Source organism: Lupinus angustifolius, chromosome LG10 (genome assembly GCF_001865875.1).
Source record: "Lupinus angustifolius cultivar Tanjil chromosome LG10, LupAngTanjil_v1.0, whole genome shotgun sequence".
NCBI lineage: Eukaryota > Viridiplantae > Streptophyta > Magnoliopsida > Fabales > Fabaceae > Lupinus > Lupinus angustifolius.
Window position 1 is genome coordinate 4,617,522 of NC_032018.1, and position 21,962 is coordinate 4,639,483.

Consider the following 21,962-nt stretch of genomic DNA (forward strand, 5'->3'; position numbering starts at 1 on the left):
TTTGATATCCAGGAGGGTATCCATGTTTTAGGAAACAAGTCTCTATTGTATGGTTAGTCCTGTCACAGTGAGTGCAAAATTTTGGTTGTTGTTGTCTACTTGGATTGGTTAATCTACCACCTCTGCCCTTATAAGACTGGATCCCTCTTCCTCTGGAATAAGGGTAACTAACAGCTGAGGTATTCTTTTGTGGTATTTGTGAGTTTACTGATAAGGCCTTGGGTTCAAGATCCATTATAGTGGAGATAGGAGTGATGTGGTCTCTTTCTTGTTGAATCAACAGGGAAAAGGCTTTAGTAATGTTAGGGAGGGGTTCCATCAACATAATTTGGGAATGCACATGGGTATATTGCTTGTTTAACCCCTTTAAAAATCTTATTACGTAATCATGGTCTTTATACATTCTTGTATCCTTAAGAACACCACAGCTACAGGGAGTTGTGCATGTTCTAGTGGGACGAAAATTGTCAATCTCATCCCATATGGTTTTTAACTGTGTAAAGTAATCTGAGATGGTGAGATTACCATGGCTGAAATGGTAGAATTCTTCTTGGAGATCTGCAATGCGGAAGATGTCTCCTTGGGTGAATCTATCTCTTAAATCCTTCCAAGTTTCTGCAGCATTGTCAATCCAGAGAATGGACTTGGCAATGAATTCTTCTATGGCATGTTGAATCCATGAGAGGATCATGGTGTTGCACCTCTTCCATGGTCTGCTAAGAATGTCATCTGGATCTGGTTGAGGCAAACTCTCATTAAGAAATCCTAGTTTTTTCTTGAAATCTAGAGCTATCCTTATGGCCCTGGCCTAAGAATGATAATTTTTGATGTTTAATAAGGGGGTAACGAGCACTAGAGTTGAGCTTTCGCTTGAGTGCAGGAAGTAAGGATTAGATGGATTTGTGTTATAATCTACATATTGTTGATCTGCCATGATTGAGGAGAAAGCAAGGAGCAAGCAAGAAAGGATCAAGATGAAGTGTATTTGGAAGAAAAATAGGAGAATGGAAGACGATGAATCAGAGCTTAATTAAGCTCTGATACCATCTTAGTATTGACAAGAGCAATACAGCGAGAAGAAAGAAGAGAAATTGTATCCATTAATTTCCTCATTGATTGATTATGCATTATTGGCAATCACTTAAATACAAACTTTCCAAAAGAAGAAATAATGACCAACGGTCAAAACAGAAAAAACAAATTAAACTACCCTGAATCCGCAAAAGGAAAATAAAGGACAAAAAGGCCATTAAGACAAAACAGAAAACCCAAACTACCCTTATAGCTAAAAAGAAGAATAGAGAAGAAGAGATGTAGAGAAAGGCAAAAAAGCTTTCATGGCTGCAAAAGAAAACTGATGATAGCAGATAACTATGAAGATGAAATAGTTTTAGTGATGAAGTTTTTGGACCTAGATAACAAAACCTTGACCATATATAGCTATGAGCAAAAGTTACTAGCTTAGCTAGGATCTTGTTAGGTGCTGAAAGAATATTGGAGGTTACTCCTTAAATTCACAATCAACTTAGGCACTAATGTGTCATATAGTTTATATTATTTGGTAACAGGTAACTTTAGTTAAATTAATAAGTTAATAAGAATATTAGGTAAATAAAATCTGATGGAAGCTTATTGCTTTAGTAGAGGAGTTTATAGTTTTTAAAATTTAAAAACCACAAAAGCTTTCAATAATTTATATCCCACTTTTTCTTGCAAAATTTATCAAATTAATTACCTTAAACTTAATTAAAGTTAAAAGTAAACATTATTTTCTTATGCTATATATATATTCCCACGTAAACTAAAAGTTAATAATTAATAATAACTTTATCTTCAAAAATAAATAATAATCATAAATTGATTAATTTATTATAATTTGTTAACCACATTATCAATATAAAACATGTTCTAGGCATTAAATAAATTTTAACTAGTTTTACATCTATTTCTACCAAGATATTTAATCAGAAACCTACGAATTTATATGTTTTCAGTCACATTTATTATAAGTTAATTCACTGCTATGCTACGAGTTACATACCTATAACTACAAGCTATAAGCTTCTAATTACAATTTAATTTTAAGTAAACAAAATTAATCAAATCACTGGAAAATGGAAGGTCTTATTAGCCGCATTATTCATTTTCTTACTTCTATTGGCCCTTTATTGATTGTGATTTTATATACTGCGGACTAATTTGTCATTTGCTAGCTATTCAACTGCTCTAGATATTATGTTTGAAAAAATGTCCATAGATACATTGCATGTCTCTACAACACCTTTGGTCACGTTGCTTTCAATTTTATTTTTAATTAAATAAAGAAAAAAAGGCATAAGATGGCTATAAACCCATCAATATTTTTATAAATTTTGTACCAAACTTCCAATTTTATTCTGCCCTTTCTTTGTCTCCAACCTCAACATTTTAAAGTTTGGGAATTGGGAGGGAATGAGTAAAGATAAAATGAGTATTTTTTTCATAATTAGGGTGTAAAATAATTAAATTCTGCGCGTGTATAACCATTCTAGTATAAATAGAATTCAAAAAATAAGTTGTTTTTCTTGAATGTAACAATTTATAATGAATATTCGAAAACATACAATCTTGAGATTTCAATAGAAAATGTCAGACGAATTTTCTATGAATTCATTAAAAATCAATTTTATGTCGGTTTCAATCACTAAACAGATCCTTTGCAGGCCTATAATTCTCTATGTTTCTTTCAACACCTACAAGCTCTTCAATCAATTAAAACATTTGGAAAAAGGAGACATGTTATGGAAAAAGGGATTCGGTATTCGGTTTGGTGTGCCAAAGAAGTTTATATCAACTTTCCACAAAAGGGGTACCAAGTTTAATTAACTTACACTTGTTTGATGAAATCATTTTTGCTTTCATTTTTTGTTCTCAAGTCTTTTATATTAGTATATTTAAAAATAAGTGCTCGATTCTTGAGTAAACTTTAAGGAAAAAACAATCGATCAATTTGGTTTGAAAATTGAAAATAATCTTATTATAAAAAGGACTAAGAATATGTAGTCTTCCATCCCAATTAAAATTTTCTAAAATGAATTAAAACACTAATAACATTATCAGGAATAAAGACCTAGTTAAAAAAATTAATGAACATGAATATAGTTCATGTGTCAATTAATTCTTCTGGTAAATTGACCTGCTCCTTTATATTTAATCATTAATTATGGTATATTGTATTATCAATCATTTATATTTAATCATTATTGATATTTTCAAATAAAATAATTAAAAGGAATGGTTAATAATATAGTAAATGCGTATAAATTTTTACACTGACAATACATATATATACTTATGGGAGTGCAAAGCTACTACCATGAAGCATTTTACGCATTTTACGTATTTTACTCACTTTACACATTTAACAAATGTGTTTTGTTAGTTTGTTAATTAATTTGATTAATAAGTTTGTTATACATTCATGTACTATAAATAAAGTGTTATGCCTCGATCAAATAATGATAAAAAATCACAATATTCATTTTATGCTTCCGATTATTTTCGTGTAATATTAAACACAAATCCGAATTTATTTTCTTACATCATAACCATGTGCTGCTGTGTCACTCCATTGGTGATCCTTCATTAGTTTTCATCTTTTTTATGTACACATATTTCAAACCTAGAAAATAAACGAAGTGTACTTTGCTGTATGCAATGGTAGTCTTTTTTCTTTTTTCCTCTTTTCCTCTTTGAAGTGCAACCAACTAGTTAAAGTGAATAAAAATCTTCGTTCTCATATGTAGGGAAAAAGAGGAGTGTAGGAAAAAGTGTGAAACTCACTACACGTACAAGGAACCCGGACCATGGCTAGTGCTGTCATTTCATGTTGTTTAATTTACCTACTTATTTATATCTAGTCTAGACCCTTAGTTTCCTTAATCTCGAAGGCAAATTAATAACAAAAATCCCATTACTAAAGTTTTTTTAATATAAAGAGTTGTCTCAAGCCTCCTATTTTCTTTCCTTCAAAGATACAACCCTCAAACTCTAAGATTTTCTAATGTTCTTGACTTAATGCTGCTTACTATGCAAACCATTACCATTTTAAAAAGATTGCATCACAATTTCTTAGTTTTATTGTTTAAACCACATGTATCTTCCATAAAACTGGAGAAATAGCATCTTAATTTCAATTTCTCATTCCAGGTTTCATATGCGAATCAATTACCTTGGGAACCCTGGATAAAGCTAAATCAAACAGAGGTAGGCTGCCAAATCTAGTTGTTTTAGGATATTATAGGAAGTTACTAGCAAAATTGAATGAGAGAATCAAATAGCTAGAAGGAGAGAGAAATGAAGACAAACATCTCTATTGTTTGGTCGTATAAAATACAAGAGAAGAGTGAGATAATGTGAGAACTATGAAAATAGATATAATGATTTTAGAGAGCTTGAGAAACTTTCCAAAATCTTCTTATCTCCTTCATCTAACTCTCAAACAAGGACAAGCTTCCCAAAATCATAACTTCCTCTAAACATGTTAATCAAAGGGAAAGATATATAGAAAAAGTCATGAGCATACATATATTTTTATTTAAAAAAGAAACGATCATTCAAGAAACTGACAAAAGAAACACAACTAGTCAAGCCACCTTCCGCTTTTGTTGTTTATTGACTAATTAGTGATTAGTAGCATAAAACGTTGCCATCATTTTCAGGGCTCCAATTATGTAATAATATATATATGATCATGTAAATATCACACGTATATGTAGTCAGCAGTCTTCATTAATTCCCTCGTATTCATGTGGTAAATATACATTTCGAAGAGAAGTACACAAAGTTGACTAAGAAAGTTGAGATACATATAACGTTTGTGGTCAAAATGTAAGGTGAGTTTAATAATCATAAATGAAGACATGTTTACACTTCTCCCTCTCTAGTCCATAGCATAATTCTTATACTCATAATTCAAAAGTGATCAACACCTGTAACAGCTAAAGTTTTTTTCTAAGAAGAAATAAAATCAAAACATTTACTCTATGCCAACGGGTAATTAGTTTCTTTTCTCTAAGATAGAAGCATGAAACAAAAATATAAGAAAATAATATATACTACTTGCACATCTAACCAGCTAGCTTGAAAATTTAGATATAAAACTTAAGCATATCACCTCTGTTGGCATCTTCGAAGTGGTATGTCATACATTGATTGAGTTAATTGTACGATCTTTGTTGATGGAATTGTGTAGAACTAGCATTGAATTGAACCAGTTTGTGTTAGCAGTGTACGAGTTGATTAGTTAATAGCTTCATGTACATGCAAAACTTGAGTTAAAAGTTGAATGATTTGTTTGGTCCACGAACTAGCATATATCTTGGATTCTATCCATGAATTTAGTTAATAGCTAAATATTCAATATAACTTCTTTACTAATATTAATCTCATCTACAGAAAGGAAATATCTTATTTTCTCATTCATTCATTTTATGAATTCAATTTCCTTTTTAGTTATCCATTTTAATAATGGCTTCATTGCTTCAGGATCTCACAACTATGCCTGTGAAGATATATAACCCCTTACCTAAAAAAGCATATAATTTAGGGATACAGAACATTCACATCTTCAACATACATGACATCAAAAGAAGTTAGCACTACAAGAGATAATATATTATTTATAAACAATATATCTAATTTACAAAATAGTTTCTGAAACACACAACACTGTTATGTACAAAAACGAGGTTACCAAGATAAAGAGCTCAAGACAAAATCAATCTCCTAATATGGAATGACTTTACAGGATTATCATATTTTGCTATTTTTCTCTGTTCTCAACAGAGTAAACAGAACACACATTGAGCTCACTGATGAGAAAGCCAAAAAAACATAACCACAGATAAAGAAAATAATATTACGAGCAAAGCTCAGCATTGATCACAGCAGATTCAGGATGGTAATGAAGCATTTCCCTCCACATCATCTCCCGTATCGTTTCTTCCCCAAGATCCTCGTCTATGTCAAGATCAATTGGAATGATGGCTGGAGGGTCTGAATTAGGATCATACAGAGGGGCCATGTAAGGGTGTTGAAGTGCCTCAGTGACACTAATCCTCTTTGATGGATCAAATACTAGCATTTTTACCAGTAGATCAATGGCCAACGAATGTGCATTAGGGTAAAGTAGGGGAAATGGGATTCCAGGAGAGTATGGAAGTGATTTGATGTACCTCTTTGCCTTTGGATTATCGATAAATTCGAGATCCTCCTCCCTCTGGCTACCAAGGATGTTGATAATCAGTTTTAGTTGGTTGAGACACTCTGAGCCAGGGAAAATAGGTTTCCGTCCCAGAAGTTCCGCAAAGATGCATCCTACAGACCATACATCAATAGATGTCCCGTAGTTATCACAGCAGAGAAGGAGCTCAGGTGCCCTATACCACCGTGTGACAACATACTCAGTCATGAACTGGTTCTTGCTGGCATGAGTGCGTGCCAACCCAAAATCGCATATTTTTAGGTCACAGTTTGCATTAATTAGAAGATTCCCAGGCTTCAGGTCACGATGGAGGATGTTAGCTGAGTGAAGATACTTCAAGCCCCGGAGTAACTACACCCAAGAACTTCGAATATGTAAATGCAATGCAATGAACGGCAAATCAACAAAAAATATTACAATTTATTTATAATTTTCACAAAATACAATACATAATCTCATTTAAAATGATGAGAGTATGCCATTAAGTAAGGATAAGATCATGCAATTTCGAGTTGGGACTTAGAAACTCGATAGACTATCACACATGATTTACCAATAAGTTCCACAAGTTGACATTTGATTGCAAAAACAGACCTATTTGAAGCCAACATAAGAATGTTCAGTTACTATGGACTAGTGATTCATACCTGAAAGAGGAAATATTGGCAGTGGTCATTAGATAGTGCTTGAGAAGACTTAATAATCTGATGCAGATCGGTGTCCATGAGTTCATACACCAGATATACATCCTTGAAACTTTTTCTATGAACTGGCATCATGATATCTTTTAAAGCAATCACATTAACATGCTGAAGGTGCCTAAGAAGTTTCAGTTCACGCAAAGTCCTAAGTGCATCAATGCGATTTTGAAAGGCATTTTGTATTTTTTTGATTGCAACCTTTTCATTGGTTTCTCTGTTCACAGAAGAACAAACAATACCATATGCCCCTCGACCTATAGGCTTGATGGGCACATACTTTGTATCAATCTCAAACAGGCTTTGCCACATGGAGTAGTAATGCTTTCCTTCATTTCGGATTCCATTTGGAGGCTCAATAGGAGTTGCCATTTCCCTGCAAAGTAGAAACAATTTAACCATTCATATCTTATATAGCATAATTATCAGAAACACATACACTGTTAATAAGACTAAGTCTTTATGACTCCATCATGCTTTGGTGCTTATATGTAAAGCAAAAAAAATGGCAGCATTAAGAGGAAGTAGTCAAATTAGTCCTCAAAGATACAGGGTTGATCACAGTAGTTTTTTTTCTTCCTTTTTGACGGGCATACATTAGTATGTTAGTAGTGAATGAGACTCGAACTCTCGACCTTCTTATCATTGTAGTCCCCAAACAATGAAAATTACTCTTGAAGTCACTAAATGAGGATTCCCTTGTTCCAATTAACCCCTGAAATGAGCAACAGGGACTAACTCGAAAGAAGAAATGCACAGTCATGGACTCCAGAGTATTTTCTAAAATTCAGTGACTAGTATGATTGATGCTATATCCTACACTTACAAATTTAACAAATTGATCATATCATAAATAATTAAATAGTACCCTATTGTGAACATGAGGATTTTAACATACCCAAATAAAACAGTAGCACGTTGTTTCACACAAACACAGAAGTAAGGAATAAGCACAAAATTAAGCAATGAAATTTAATTAGAAGGTGCAATTTTACACTTGAATCAAAAATCATTTGTTTACTTGAAGGGGTAGTTTACAAGGTACAGAAATCTGCAAAAATTACAATGTATCATTATTATAATTACAGAATTAAAATCAAAACCACTCAAGACTAGTTGTTAACTATGAAAAAATGCAACTTTAATCCAAATCCAAAAGTGACCAAAAAAACTACCTTTAATCCAAAGAACCGGATTTGATATGGAATAGAATCATAAAATTGTTGAAATTGGTGTTTGTGTTTAGAAAGAGAAGAAAAGTGAAGTGAAGAGTATCATGGTGGTGGTGGTGGATCTGTTTGAAAGCGAAGAAGAGAAGAGAAGGGTTTGTGTCAGTGTTTGCATAGGTTTTCTGAACGATTAAGATTGGTTATGCGGTCACAATCATAAGACACGCATCATTGGAGTTTGTTTGCTTCTTCAATTCATATTAAAATCTAAAATATTATTAGTATCTTCTTCCTTCTTATCTTTTCTCTCAAACTACCCATTGATACTACCAGACAGCCACGCTGGCTCTTTTTTTTTTATTTACATTTTTAACAAATTGTTTAGAGTAAATTACACTGACACCCCTGAGTTTTAGTGAAATTACACAAACTACCCCTCACTTTTCTACACCTACGCAAACCTCCGTAAGTTTTTATACTTTCATTACACTGACCACTCCTGCATAAGAAATAAGTGTAATCTTTTAAATAAAAAATGTGATAAATATAATTAAGTTAAAAAAACATTGTATATTATGAGGAAAAATTCAAATAGTATACAAATCAATGTATCTTTATTATTTTTTATTACAAAATGCATCAACAATTCTAAAGAAATATTTTTTAAATCGCTCTTATAATATAGTGTAACGAACCAAAAATAATAAAGAGATATTGACTCATATAAAAATTAGGGGAGGTTTGTGTAGGTGTAAAAGAGTAAGGGTAGTTTGTGTGACTTCACTAAAACTCAGGGGTGTCAATGTAATTTACTCAATTGTTTAAATTGCATTTTTATATCTATTTATTTGGGCTAAGGATAAGGTAAAAACTAATAAAACTAGTTGGGATGAACAATCACGAACTCTAGTTCCTTATCTAACAAGGTAATAATGATATCTTTAAAACTACTTTATTTTTGAATGGTAAAAACTATTATCAATAGTATATTTTTACCTTTTTGGATAAGGAACTAATCCCTTTTGGAATATTTAATTATCTCTCTTAACAAATATTGTTCATACAAATCAAACTCTAAACGTATTGATTATCTTAGATATCTAATTAAATTCTATATTTTTAAACCAACACCTTATTTGTAAGTGTGATTTAAACATAATTTGGTGTTTTTTAAAACAAAAAATAATGGCTCATGGATCAATCCATTTAGCCCATTTCATTTTGGGGGTTGGGTTGAGCAAGTGAAATTGCCAACCTTAGATAAATTTGACATAACTCTGATCTAGTAATATCTATATGACGTTTTGGTCCTACTTGTGGTAATTTCCTTACTTTGTTAAAATCTTTTTGCTTTACGAAGACGTTTGCTTTTCATTTTATTTTGTCTCCTGTTTTTAATGTTGTTTGATACGTTATGGCAATCTATTGTATTTTCATAGGGTGAAGTGATCGTTAATGTGCCACATGACTTCAGCTCAATCATCAATGCAAGGATAATGTTCTTGTAAGATAAAATTGTTACTAAGGTGTCCCCATCTATAGTTTGATAAATACATATGCATAATTACTCAGCGTATAAAAAATCACGTTAGTTTGGACGAGTCTTTTCCTCTGTGCTAACACAATCCCTGTAGGATGGAGCTTATGTTATATACCATACAATTTTGTCACTCTAAAAAAAGACTCCGAAAATTTATGAAAAACAGAGATATGGGCCTAAATATGTGTTTACCCAATTCAAACCTAAAATTTAGAAATTGAACCCAAACTCGGCAAGGTTGAAAACAATATTACCATCCTAATCGTGTCGGGTTTTGGGTAATTCTAACCTGACGGGATTCCACCCAAAACTTGTATTATGAATCATGGATAAAAAGAACCACTCGGGATTCTGAAAAAGGGAATTTCGATGCATTTTTTATCTTCACTTATCGAGTAAAGCACATAAAAAGTGAGTATCCATTTAAAAAGAACCACTCGGGATTCTGAAAAAGGGAATTTCGATGCATTTTTTATCTTCACTTATCGAGTAAAGCACATAAAAAGTGAGTATCCATTTACTTCAATAGTAAAAAATTTAAACTTACTTCTCATCCTAACAATCAATTCTAGAAACATCTAATAGTTTAGATCTGCTCACTAATTCAAACGATTGGATTTCTCTAAAATTGATGGGTATGATGAGGAGTAAGTGAATCTCCTCCCATTAAGAATGAGGATCCACTTACTCAATAGTAAGTTTTTTAAAGTTACTCCACATCTTAGACATTAATTCTAGGGACATCTAATGATTTAGATCTACTCATTAATTCAAATGATTGAATTTCCCTAAAATTGATGGGTAGGATTGATAGTAAATTTAAAAAACTTACTCTTTGAGTAAGTGAATCCTCTCTCACTAAGAGTGACGATTCACTTATTCTAAGAGTAAATTTTTTAAACTTATTTCATATCCTAGTCATCAATTCTAGGGACATCTAATGGTTTAAATCTACTCATTATTTCAAATCATTACATTTCCCTAAAATTGATGCGTAGGAAGAAAAGTAAATTTAAAAAATTTACTCTTATAGTAAGTGAATTTCCTCTCTTATATTAAATTGAGTTTAGTCAATATTTTTCTCTATATAGGAAAAAAAATCCATAAACCTCCCATAGAGAGAAATTTTTGAGGTAGCTTGAAATGGAGTGTGAATAGTTTTTTCTTTCAACGAAGTTTGTAGGTTACCACACTTAATCTATAGAGAAGGATTGTGAAAAATCTGGAAAATACAAAAGAGGTTCACAATAATAGTATGGTCACCACTAATTATAGTCTGATCTCTCTCCACCATCCTTCATAACATTATTGAATTCGCTATCACCACAATCTGAGATCGATGTCACCCGCTACCATCCCATTGTTGCTTTGATTTGAATAGAAGATCAGAGCACCTCCATGGAAACCTTATCTATAATGTCCCAAAATATATGGGATCTCTCAACACCTACATTGTTCTAACCATCATGAATATAGCGAGAGCACATCTGCTGTCCCACAAAGAGTGTCACTCCATGTGCCACTACTTGTGATTGGTTGAAAAAATATATTTAAATTAAAATTTTAATAATTAATTATTTTTCTGACCAATCACAAGTAATGGTACATCAAGTGGGACATCAGATATCCACTCGAGCTTGAAATCACAGTGTGGAGTTATTTAAAAATAAAATTCAATGACCCACCCACTTCGCACAATTTCGGTTAGTTCATGATTTCCGTCAAAATCGATCAATTTTTACTGATTTTAACCGGTACAAATGCATGACGTCTAATTTGTCAATTTTTTTGACCGAATTGGTCAATATAATACAATTTTAATAACATGAGACAAGTTATTTTTATACATTTTAGCCGTGTATAGAAACTTTGACGTGTCTTGTCATCACATGTTTAGCGATGACATTGAAACCAAAATGAAAAGATTATATAGTAGTAAAATGCATTACATATAAGTTATGGGTTGTTCCATATACATGAAACCTTGTAGCTAAACTTGGTGCAACTTTTTTCAATGTGATAGGTTCTTATTTGCCTGCAGTTTTTTGAAGTATATTTACTTCAGTATTTGCGTCAGGCCCCTCTCTCAATTCTTTGCACATCCATATATAGAAAACGGAAAAGGTTCCAATTTTGGCGAATTTAATTTCTAAATCGCAATTCTAATTTTATACATCAAATTATAAACCCTTTAAAGTTTAATAACATATGCCACAATTATCTCCAACTTCTGAAAACACCTCAAAGCTCATGTAATTAGTTGGTTACCGCATTGATGTGGATTATCGGTGTATATCAGGTTCGCCGCTTAGACCAGAATAATAGAATTGGAGTTGCTGAAATTGCACTGTTCATGTTATAGCGCATAAGTAGAAACAAAAATCTTATATATTTATTATTATTATTACCACGAATGAAAAACGGTCAATTTGTTGAGAAAAATATAATTTCTAAAAAATAATACCTATCAGAATTTATAGGGACGTTATAATTTTTTATTAGTGATGAATGGAGTGCATATAGAATAATAGTACAGAAGATTTTCATTCGTATATAAGAAGCAAGGTTCATGTTATTATCAATACATGTTCCTTTTACTTTTGAGTTAAAGATTTATATACATACGATTCATTATCGATCATTTATTTAAATTATTTTTAAAAAAAAATCAACAATAATTAAATATTAATAGTAGATAATGTAATAACAATATATAAAACTCATACACAAAACTCATACACAGTTAATGCATATATTTTTTTCTCTTTAATTTATTGCTTTTATATTATATCAGCTTTAAGTTTCTCTATCTTTTAAATTTGCATTCTTTTCTGTGATTGACTTTGCAATTGATTTTTTGTTGCGAAATTCTAGAGAAATTACTTCATTCTTTGTTTGCAAATAGGTGGTGTATGTCGTAATTAGTTACTGAATTTTGGGACCAAAATTTTCATTTATAACACGAATAATAATGTTGTGGGACGATTACCAAGTGTCATGGCAAAGTATTCGTGTAATTATATGTGAGGTTTGAAGTATATCATAATAGTGAAACTCAAAAAACTAATTTATTAGATGGAGAATATCATAATTTAATAGAGTAGATATTTTATGTCCTAAAAATGTATCACTTAATATGTTACTGTTCGTGTGGTAAAAAAAACATATTTATTAAAATAAAATTAATTTAAATATATTTGTCAAAATGACACACATTTATGGGACATGAGATATGCTCCCGACTTAATATTGAATTGTGTTTGTTATACCATCAAATATGAGACTTGTTACATTATTCTCCCTTTAAAGTGATGAAATCTATCAATATTAACATGATGATAACACTTTTTCTTTTTGTTGACTTCACTTATTTATTAGTATTCAGTAATATACATTAATTCACCATATCACTCTTTTCGTGACAGTGGGAGGCTATGAACAACAAAATAGATGATAGGCACTTTGCAATCAGTTTTGTGGGTGAAGTTTGCTTGCCGTCTTCTATAAAATTTCTATATTGTGTGTTTTAAGAGCTAGTTTGTTTGGGGAATACAAATCCCCTCGATTCATGTGATGTGGGAGCACGCATTGATGGTAATAAAATGAGTAAATTGATGTTGTAAGAGGGAAGACTTCCATGGAGCATTAAAAATTAGGATAAATATATACATGGTTTTAGGATATGATGTCTTTCCAAACTTTCCTACGAGTGTCAACAAAATCAAATAGGGTCCACGTGGTCCTCATGTTTTTAGATATGCTTAAAAGAAAAAAAATGTATGTATACTAATATAAGTTTTATATGTTATTATTGTATTATTCATATTTAATTATTGACTCTTTCATAAAATAATTCAAATGAATAATAGATGATATAGTAAATATATATTACATTAATAATATATTGATATTACTATGTTAGTTTTATAAATGGTTAAATTGTTAATTATAGTAAAAGTCCTCTTTGGCAACTGGTCCAAAATGTATTCAAAGCAAAACATATCCCTTATTAAGGCATACCACAGAAGACAAGGGATATGAGAAATCAGTATTTTAAATTGTGGCTAGGTCATGATTATAGTTATTATAATTGTTACAATGCAAATTGTAGTTGTTATAGTGTGAATTTTTTGAAATTAAATGAGCCTAATGTAACTATATTATTGTGATTTGTTATGATAATATAAATGAGTTATGATGTGGTTGCAATGGTTAATCATAGTACCACAGATGTATCAAATAATAAATGATGTATTCCACAATTTAAAATAATTCCAAAATGTCCCCTAGACTTAAAACGTAGATAAAAGAAGGAATAAAAATTTTAGAAGCCCTTTAACTTTACGGATGTTAGAATTGTTCATGAGGAATGAGCTTCCAGTCATTGGAGAATCCTTTTGTTATTGAGGTATGAAAAGATTGAAGAGCCACTCATTATCAATATGTTATATTTTAAATAAAAATTTTAAGACAATAGTTTCATGTGCTTTATCACTTATAAATTCTTCAACTCGTCTCCTAATATCCAATATGAAAATTGAAATATACTCAACAATATTTGCATTAAGTGTGGGTATCACACACTTACTAGTCTACTCCTCATTAGTCCACTATATCTTAGTCAAACTATCGACTCTAATATCTCTTGTTAAACTTGTCCACGACTCTAATATTTCTTGTTAGCGGGTATGAGAAGATTCAAGAATCACTCATTAGTGAGACAACCCATTTTGAACTGAAACATATAAGTAATTCATAAACTCCTCAACTTTTATTCTTATGTCCAAAGTAAGATTTTACACATCAATATATCATGTTAATAGAAAAAAAAGTAACCCAATTGGTTAATTACCAATGATTTTGATTTCAAGAGTGATTACAAGGGAAAGGTTTTTGTCATATATGATATATGGACGTTGACATCTTAGTATCTTACTCTTAATTGGTCATTGTATTTTAACATTTATTATATAAGATACCACAATTACTGTATAAATAACAGAAGAGATGTGAGATTGCATGTTTAATGTCAGGGTTCACCCAAAGACAACGCAAACAGAACCAAACTTTGGTGGAGTAGCTTAGTAGTAACTCATTTTAATTAAAATTTACTAATCACTCTACATTTTTAAGCTAGAACAAATTTCTTCTACTTGAATATTGATATTTTATGTATTTTTTATTTAATCACAATTTTATGAAATTTTCTTTGGTGCTCCAAATTAATAAGATTCATTTACAAAGTCAATCTAACCAAAACTAAACAATTAAATAATGATGTGAAATTCAACTTTCAGCTTTTATTTTCATATATTGCGTACGAAGTGAGGAACAGTGTTGAGGGCATAAAAGTGAATTCACCTTGTACTCTATGTCATGCAACTCACGTTTACTATAAACTATACCTCTTCCTCTCTTTTTCAATGTTCAATCAATCTCTTATCTTCTTTCTCATCTCTCATTTCTCTTTATTATCCTCTTCTCTGTTTTTCTCTTCCACCTCTCTTTTCATCTTTCCTTTCAATTCTTCACATGGTCTTAATTATTTACCAAAAATCACGAAAATTTAAATTCTCTCAACTGATTCTGTTTCCTTTGAATTGAATTCCCAAGTTCCTTCAATATCAATCACAACTCAACTTCCTGAAACTAACGAGTTCATATATCTTTTTTGGTGATCGGTGACTCGATCAGCTCAGTGTTATCTCTTCCAGGTGTGATTTTCATCTTTAAATTAATTCAATTTCGGATTTTGGTAATCTTAATTTGTTGAATCTTTTATTTATTTTTAATATACATACTAATGCGTATAACTTTAAAAAGTTAGATTATAATAATAAAAATAGATTAATTTTATGGATCACTTAATCATTTATTATAAAACCAACAATTTGTTGATTCAAGTGGGGTAAGGTCTCGATTTCGACTTTCGAGAGCCATGTGAATGGAAAAAAATAGTGTTAAAAGACCTTTGTCCATTAAATACAACTTGGATTAGTGGATATTGAGAGTTTCATACAAGAAATAAAATCGCGTGTTATGCATTACTAAAACTGGTTAAGTATACTTTGGTCTAGTTGGATAAAGTCCCGAGACTCTCAGTCTCTCGTATTGTACAAGATCAAAAATTTAATTTATGTGAGGAAGGATACTATTAGTTATACAAAATAAAAAACTGGTTAACTAACGAGAAAGTATATGTCATATTTGGTAATGCAAATGTAAGATAGCATCGACTGCGATCTTGCAGCTTTTGTATGCTAAGGGCTCATAAGTTAAAACAAAAAATAAGTTCTATTACTATTTGTAATGAATGAATTTTGCAGAGCTATTTTCCATTATAAATTATTCAGTTCAATCCAAATGAAGGCAATGTTTATTTTGTTTTGGTATAGGTTTTAAGAATTCAGTATGGGTTCTCTGCAAGGACTAGCTGTGTGCCCTTCTGTCCATGCTAAACTGGCAAGTTTCTGCAGCCTTTCTATGATTGGACCAATGAACGTAAGGTTTATTAGAAGTGAGTTTTGGGGAATCAAGGAACCCTGTGGCGGCAAGGCTAAGCCGAGTTCGCCTTCTTGCCATGCAAATATGCGAAAGTGCAAGACAGTGCAGTGCATTTTCAACTCACCCTCAAATGGAAATGGAAGCACGGCAGAGAATTTTAATGAAAATAATGAAGATTATGTTAACTCTAGTGTGATTGAAGCTGGTATGTTTGGCTGCTACTATAACTTGATTATAAAAAATTGCTTATTGAATTTTCTGCTTGTTTATAAGTTGGTGTGATCAATATGCCAAGAGAGTAATGCTGCGCAACTAGCGAAAAAACAGCTACAATTTTGATAAAACACAAGGGTGTTTTTTTATGGAATAAAGTGGTAGGGGTCACTCACCCATCCAAGAGTTAACAAGCACACCACATCATTCTGACAAACATTCTGTCTAAAACACTTTCCTATATTGATATTACCATGTAGTGCTTTGTTTCTAGTTTTTATATAGCACACCCACACATAGATCATTTTTTATATACCCTGTTTGTGATACTTATATATACGTGTTTACGAAATGGATGACTTGGGATAATTGACTGTGTATATTGCTTTGTGCAAGAAGCTTTGGCAAACAGTGTCTCCTCCCCATATGGCTCTTATGAAATAGACTTGTTCTGTGATTTTGTTGAATAGTTGATGTGAAAAGTGGAGCGGATGGTTTCATAATCAATATGAGGGATGGAAGACACTTACGATGCATCCATAACAATCCTCAGGGAGGGCATCTTCCAGATTATGCACCACATCCTGCTATTGTATTGAAGATGGAAGATGAGACTGGTCTACTTCTCCCCATAATTGTTTGTATGTCTCTGTCACTCTTTATATGTAGTTTATCATATAAGTGTCATGTGTGGATTTTAGAATTGATGTTGATAATAATATATCCTTACCTTTGTAAATTTATGGAATGTCTTTATTTGCAGCGGAGATGCCAAGTGTCTTGCTAATGGCTGCATTAAACAATGTTCCAATTGTATGTCTTCTTTGCTGGTTGAATTCCACTATATTACTCTCACATGTATCTAAAGACTTCTTTTAATTGTTCTTCCAAGATGTATAATTAGTCAAATAGTGGACCCAAAAAGATTCTGATTTAGTGCAATATGCTAAATACTAACTATTTGGTTGTTGTATCAGGCTAGACCTACATTATATCAAGTAGTGCAGGATATGGTTGACAAGATGGGTTATGAAGTATGATTCTTTTTATATTTATGCTCTTACTCCCAATCCTGGTTGTATTGTGATCTTCTACGATGTTATTATTAATAATCAACTGATGTATCCTGCAGGTCAGACTTGTCAGAGTTACTACAAGAGTTCACGAAGCATATTTTGCTCAGTTGTATCTGACTAAGGCATTTACTTTGTACTCTTTCTCTTGTCCCCTCCCTCCCCCTAAAAGATATGCAACAATACCACAGCATTTCTTCCAATTGACGTATAATTACTTGGTTAGGTTGGAAATGAAGCAAAATGTGTGAGCTTTGACCTTCGACCATCAGATGCTATCAATATTGCAGTAAGATGCAAGGTAACCTTTGTGAAGTTGTGCATATGATTACATCATCACCTCCATTCTCCTATTGCTTTGCATGGTGGTTGTTCATTTTTGGGTTTTAATATCCTTGGATGCACTGTTGGGATGTTTTGGCCAAATGCCAAATCTTAAGGTTATATTAGTTAAAAGTAAATTTTATTTATCTGAAGTTCAACTATGCTACCAATGTTGTAGGTGCCAATACAAGTCAACAAGTGCTTGGCATACAGTGATGGAATGAGAGTAATTGAAACAGGAAAACTCTCAACGCAGCTCCCTAGTTTGGATGGACGATTATTTACTGAAATGGACCGGTATGTTTGTGAAGAATATACCTTATAAGGCAATATGGCTTGTCTTTAGTATGTCTAATTCTGTTCTCAGCATTCTTTTATTTAAAATAGAATAACAAAATCTTTGAATCTGCGTCATTGTTAGTATGTTTTTCACTGTAAAAGACAATATTAACTAAAACTGACATAATTGCAGGCCAAGTGATCAGCCCTGTACTGAAACTGTCGAGTTCAATCTTTTGCACAACATGTTGAAAGCTGTTGTTGAAGAGCGCTATCAAGATGCTGGTAGTTATTTTTTCTTAGTATTTCCTTAATCTGTTGATTGTGTAATGTTTTGTAGCTTTTGCAGTTTAATGTATGATGCATGAAAATGTGCTTTGACTATCATATATGATTGATGATAGTGGCTGTGAATCACAAGTCAATATGTCTCCAGACTACAGAACTAGTTTGGTACTGTTACTGTTATTACTTGTTAGTCAAAATAACTTGTTAATTTTCCTCTTTCATCACAGTTTATTTAATCTGTAAGCATTTGGTATTATCATGACTTCTAATCAAACGAAATTTGTTGGCATTATGTTTGAAATCTGTGATAGATGAGGTAACTTAAAGTGTCGTCATCGGAACATGATCTCACTGGGGATTTATAGATCCCATTTATTCTTATTTTCATATATGTGTCTTCCTTAACATGATCTAGGAAACCTGTTTTCTGGATAAGTGGTTTTTTCTTATGGGCTACAGTACATTGTCCTTATCTATTGCTACTAATTTCATATCTCATGTTTATTCTGATCCAACTGTAGCTTTGTGGAGGGACAAACTTAATCGACTTCGGGGTGGAAAAATGTGAATAACAGGTATGAAGCTTATTTAACATGAACACTTGACACCGTATACTCTGACAATTTCCTCCAACATACAACTGTCTCTTCCAGCATCCTTTTTATTCTCTACACAACTTTGAACCATGTGGACAACTTTTATTTTGTTGCAGATCCTGAACGGTTCGATTTGTACATAAGATCCAATATTAAAATGTCAATGGGATATGGTACAGCATATAACTGTGCTCAAATTATCTGTGAATATTTGTGTATAATTCTAAACATTAAGACTAATGCATCATCATGTGGAACTTCACTCTTCCTTTCTGATACTGGTCTCGAATTTCAATCCTCAGTAGCTGTTAATATGTAATGTGGTTTATGCATGAGACTCTGCATTGTCGCTGATGGTTGTGTTTATATGTTTTATTTAAGGGTTTGTTATGGTTGGATAAAATGCTGCAATTCAGTTTCTTAGTTGCAAGTTTTTTTTCTTCCTAAGGTAGCCTTGGTAGCTTGTAGGGGAAAAACATTTAAATGTTTAGTTTGTTGATTGACGCTGGAGTCAGAATAAATAAGATAATCATAATATCAGCTACATACAAGGTTGTCGTTTGCAAGAATCCAGTGTCATAAGTCACTCCTTTCAGTCCTTTGATCTTTTTGTTTTGATGAGTGATCACTCCCTTATACAAATTGATTCATCACTCAAATAAATGCACATAATCAATGATTTAAATTTCAAAATAAATTGACTAAAATATGTTTATAAATTTTCATCACTCATTTGGTTCTCATGTTTTCCATGAACATCAACATAGTGTATTCTCTAATAAATTTAAATTATTATTTTGGTCTCCAATTTTTAAAATTGTGGCTCACCTTGGTTCTTCCATTAATATGTATTTCTAACATTAACAGAGTCACTGACGTGACATATTAACTTAACTATTCATGTTGCAATTCTACATTGAAAAGGTTTACCAACTTAATGAAATGACGTCATTTCAATTTTTTAAATTAAGATATCTTCTTCCCTTCTCACCGGTTCCGAAAAACACTTATTTTAGTTTCTCGAAACTTTAGGAAGTATCATATTAGTCTTTATTGGTAAACGAAATTTTGAACCCTAAATCAAATTTATTCAACCCAAGTTTTCAAATTTGATATCGAGGAAAATGATGAAAATAATGGAATCTTTGGTCTATTTAGGGATGTTGGTAGTGGTCATGGCGATGGTTTATGATTCAAAAAAATTTAAAATAGTCAAGCTTTTGTTACTTGGTTAGTAATCATTCATTCATTAAATTCAATATTTTCTCAATGAATGAAATTCATAACCTATTTTCGCTCTTGATTCTTAACAAAATTTCATTTACAAGTAGGGACTAATATGATATTTACTAAAATATTAATGGAGTAAAACGGGATTGCTTTTTGGAGCCAATAAGGAGGGAAGAAGATGACACAAAATGACATTGTTTTGTATCTTAATTAAAAAATAGTTTGAACTTATGTCTTTTTGTTGAATTGGCAAAACTTTATAACGTGATGTAGTCACATGTGCAGTTAACGTGTAATGTCAGTGATTCTATTAACATCAAGAGCTGTAGGTTAAATGAGAAACTAACATGGGTCACTTTTTAAAGCTAGGGACTGAATTGGTAATTTAAATTTATTAGGAATTAAATTTGTACTCACATAAAACAAGAGGGACCCAAATGAACTCATTAATTTATTAGCAAGTCTTCATCCAAAAAATCGAAGTTGTCCACAATAAAGTGAAAACAAATGCATTTAAATTTATAAATTTGTTACTAATCGCTAATATAAATATTGTGTATGCTCATGGAACAACAACAACGACACGAAACTCAATAATAAGGAGATGTTCCAACGTGTCTTGACACACAAAGAAAATAGTTAAATCATTATAAATGAGCTAAAAACATGTTCAACTCATGGATTACTTCCACCATGATTGGTCTTTGATCAGGAAGCACATGGATGCATATCATTATAAGCTTTGAAAGTGTTGTTGCTTCATACTCAGATGAAAGACCAACTATGATATGCACTCATATGCTTCCTAATGAAAAACCAATCATGGTGGAAGTAATTCATGAGTTAAGCATGTTACCTGCTCATTTATAATGATTTAACTACTTTCTTTGGATATCAAGACAAATTGGAATATATTCTAATTGTTTGGTTTCTTCTTTGCTATTGTTTCCATGAGTATACACATGATCTATATTAGCCATTACTAAATAATTATAAATTCAAACTTATTTTTCTTAAATATATTGTGAACGCGTTTGATTTTTGGGCCAAAGAAATCTAGTTTAGGGTTCAAAATTTTGTGTTTACTAGTAGGAACTAATATGATACTTATATTAGAGAGACTAAAATAGGTAGGAATTTGTATCTTATTTTTAAAAAAATCAAAACAACGTTGTTTGAATAAGTTGGCAAAAAAATTCAACATAGAATCTCCACGTTTGATCATATCATCACTTAATATCTCATGTAGGCAAACCTATTAATCTTAACATATAAGTGAAGATGAAATGAGTTTCTTAATTATTATGAACTAATTTGGTAAAGTAAAAAATATAAGAAATTAAAATGATTAATTACTCTAAATTCAATCCAAATTCAATAAGTAGAGAAATTATTTTTGAAGTGACATTATTTAGGGAGAGAGAATACTACAATCATAAGTGGATAAAAATAGAGTGATTTCATTCCAATTCCATATATCATATATGTATTGAAAAATTACTAAGAAATAACATGGGGGAAAATGAATTATTGTTAAATATTGTGAACAATTGTTTAAATAAATAAAGGTAAATATAAAAAATACATGATTTATTTTAATTTTATAAAACATCAAAATATGAGATAGCATATGGTGGTGTAAATAGGAAAGTTCTCGAGTTGACATAACTAAAGTCAACAATTAGATAAAGTAAGACAAACAGTGATAATAAAGAAGTTTCCAAACATGAGAATTTGCCTTTTCCAGAATCAGTTGACAATTTTATCATAACCTTACGAAACATCCAACGCCACTACACGTAGG

At 31.5% G+C, this 21,962-nt stretch overlaps 2 protein-coding genes across 6 annotated transcripts; one reads left to right on the plus strand and one right to left on the minus strand.

Annotated features, from left to right (window-relative positions):
* Nucleotides 5,624-8,387, minus strand: LOC109358956 (mitogen-activated protein kinase homolog NTF3-like). 2 transcript variants are annotated; one of them, XM_019603468.1, is made up of 4 exons: nucleotides 8,118-8,387; nucleotides 7,964-7,993; nucleotides 6,892-7,318; nucleotides 5,624-6,595 (listed from the first exon to the last, which is right to left on the minus strand). In XM_019603468.1, exons 3-4 carry the CDS (start codon nucleotides 7,312-7,314, stop codon nucleotides 5,900-5,902), a joined length of 1,119 nt encoding a protein of 372 aa, XP_019459013.1. In that variant the 5' UTR covers nucleotides 7,315-7,318; nucleotides 7,964-7,993; nucleotides 8,118-8,387; the 3' UTR covers nucleotides 5,624-5,899. The 2 variants fall into 2 exon arrangements, with proteins under 2 accessions (XP_019459013.1, XP_019459012.1); XM_019603467.1 differs by lacking the exon at nucleotides 7,964-7,993.
* On the plus strand, nucleotides 15,124-19,351 carry LOC109358827 (bifunctional nuclease 1-like). 4 transcript variants are annotated; one of them, XM_019603287.1, is made up of 12 exons: nucleotides 15,125-15,316; nucleotides 15,355-15,365; nucleotides 16,047-16,360; nucleotides 16,839-17,009; nucleotides 17,132-17,181; nucleotides 17,346-17,402; nucleotides 17,501-17,566; nucleotides 17,668-17,742; nucleotides 17,944-18,062; nucleotides 18,232-18,329; nucleotides 18,854-18,907; nucleotides 19,045-19,351. In XM_019603287.1, the coding sequence occupies exons 3-11, from the start codon at nucleotides 16,063-16,065 to the stop codon at nucleotides 18,898-18,900; spliced, it is 981 nt and encodes a 326-aa protein (XP_019458832.1). In that variant the 5' UTR covers nucleotides 15,125-15,316; nucleotides 15,355-15,365; nucleotides 16,047-16,062; the 3' UTR covers nucleotides 18,901-18,907; nucleotides 19,045-19,351. The 4 variants fall into 4 exon arrangements, with proteins under 4 accessions (XP_019458833.1, XP_019458832.1, XP_019458831.1 ...); XM_019603288.1 differs by having other exon boundaries at nucleotides 15,124-15,365; nucleotides 18,854-18,936; nucleotides 19,000-19,351; XM_019603286.1 differs by having other exon boundaries at nucleotides 15,125-15,365.

What these genes read in the sequence shown, in the direction of transcription:
- LOC109358956 (XM_019603467.1), bottom strand. Translation starts at nt 7,314, where the DNA reads ATGGCAACTCCTATTGAGCCTCCAAATGGAATCCGAAATGAAGGAAAG. An exon ending in GCCAATATTTCCTCTTTCAG is followed by an intron (nt 6,596 to 6,891) that starts GTATGAATCACT and finishes TCTTGGGTGTAG; the next exon opens with TTACTCCGGGGCTTGAAGTA.
- LOC109358827 (XM_019603288.1), top strand. Translation starts at nt 16,063, where the DNA reads ATGGGTTCTCTGCAAGGACTAGCTGTGTGCCCTTCTGTCCATGCTAAA. An exon ending in CTCAGTTGTATCTGACTAAG is followed by an intron (nt 17,567 to 17,667) that starts GCATTTACTTTG and finishes TTACTTGGTTAG; the next exon opens with GTTGGAAATGAAGCAAAATG. An exon ending in TTATTTACTGAAATGGACCG is followed by an intron (nt 18,063 to 18,231) that starts GTATGTTTGTGA and finishes AAACTGACATAA; the next exon opens with TTGCAGGCCAAGTGATCAGC.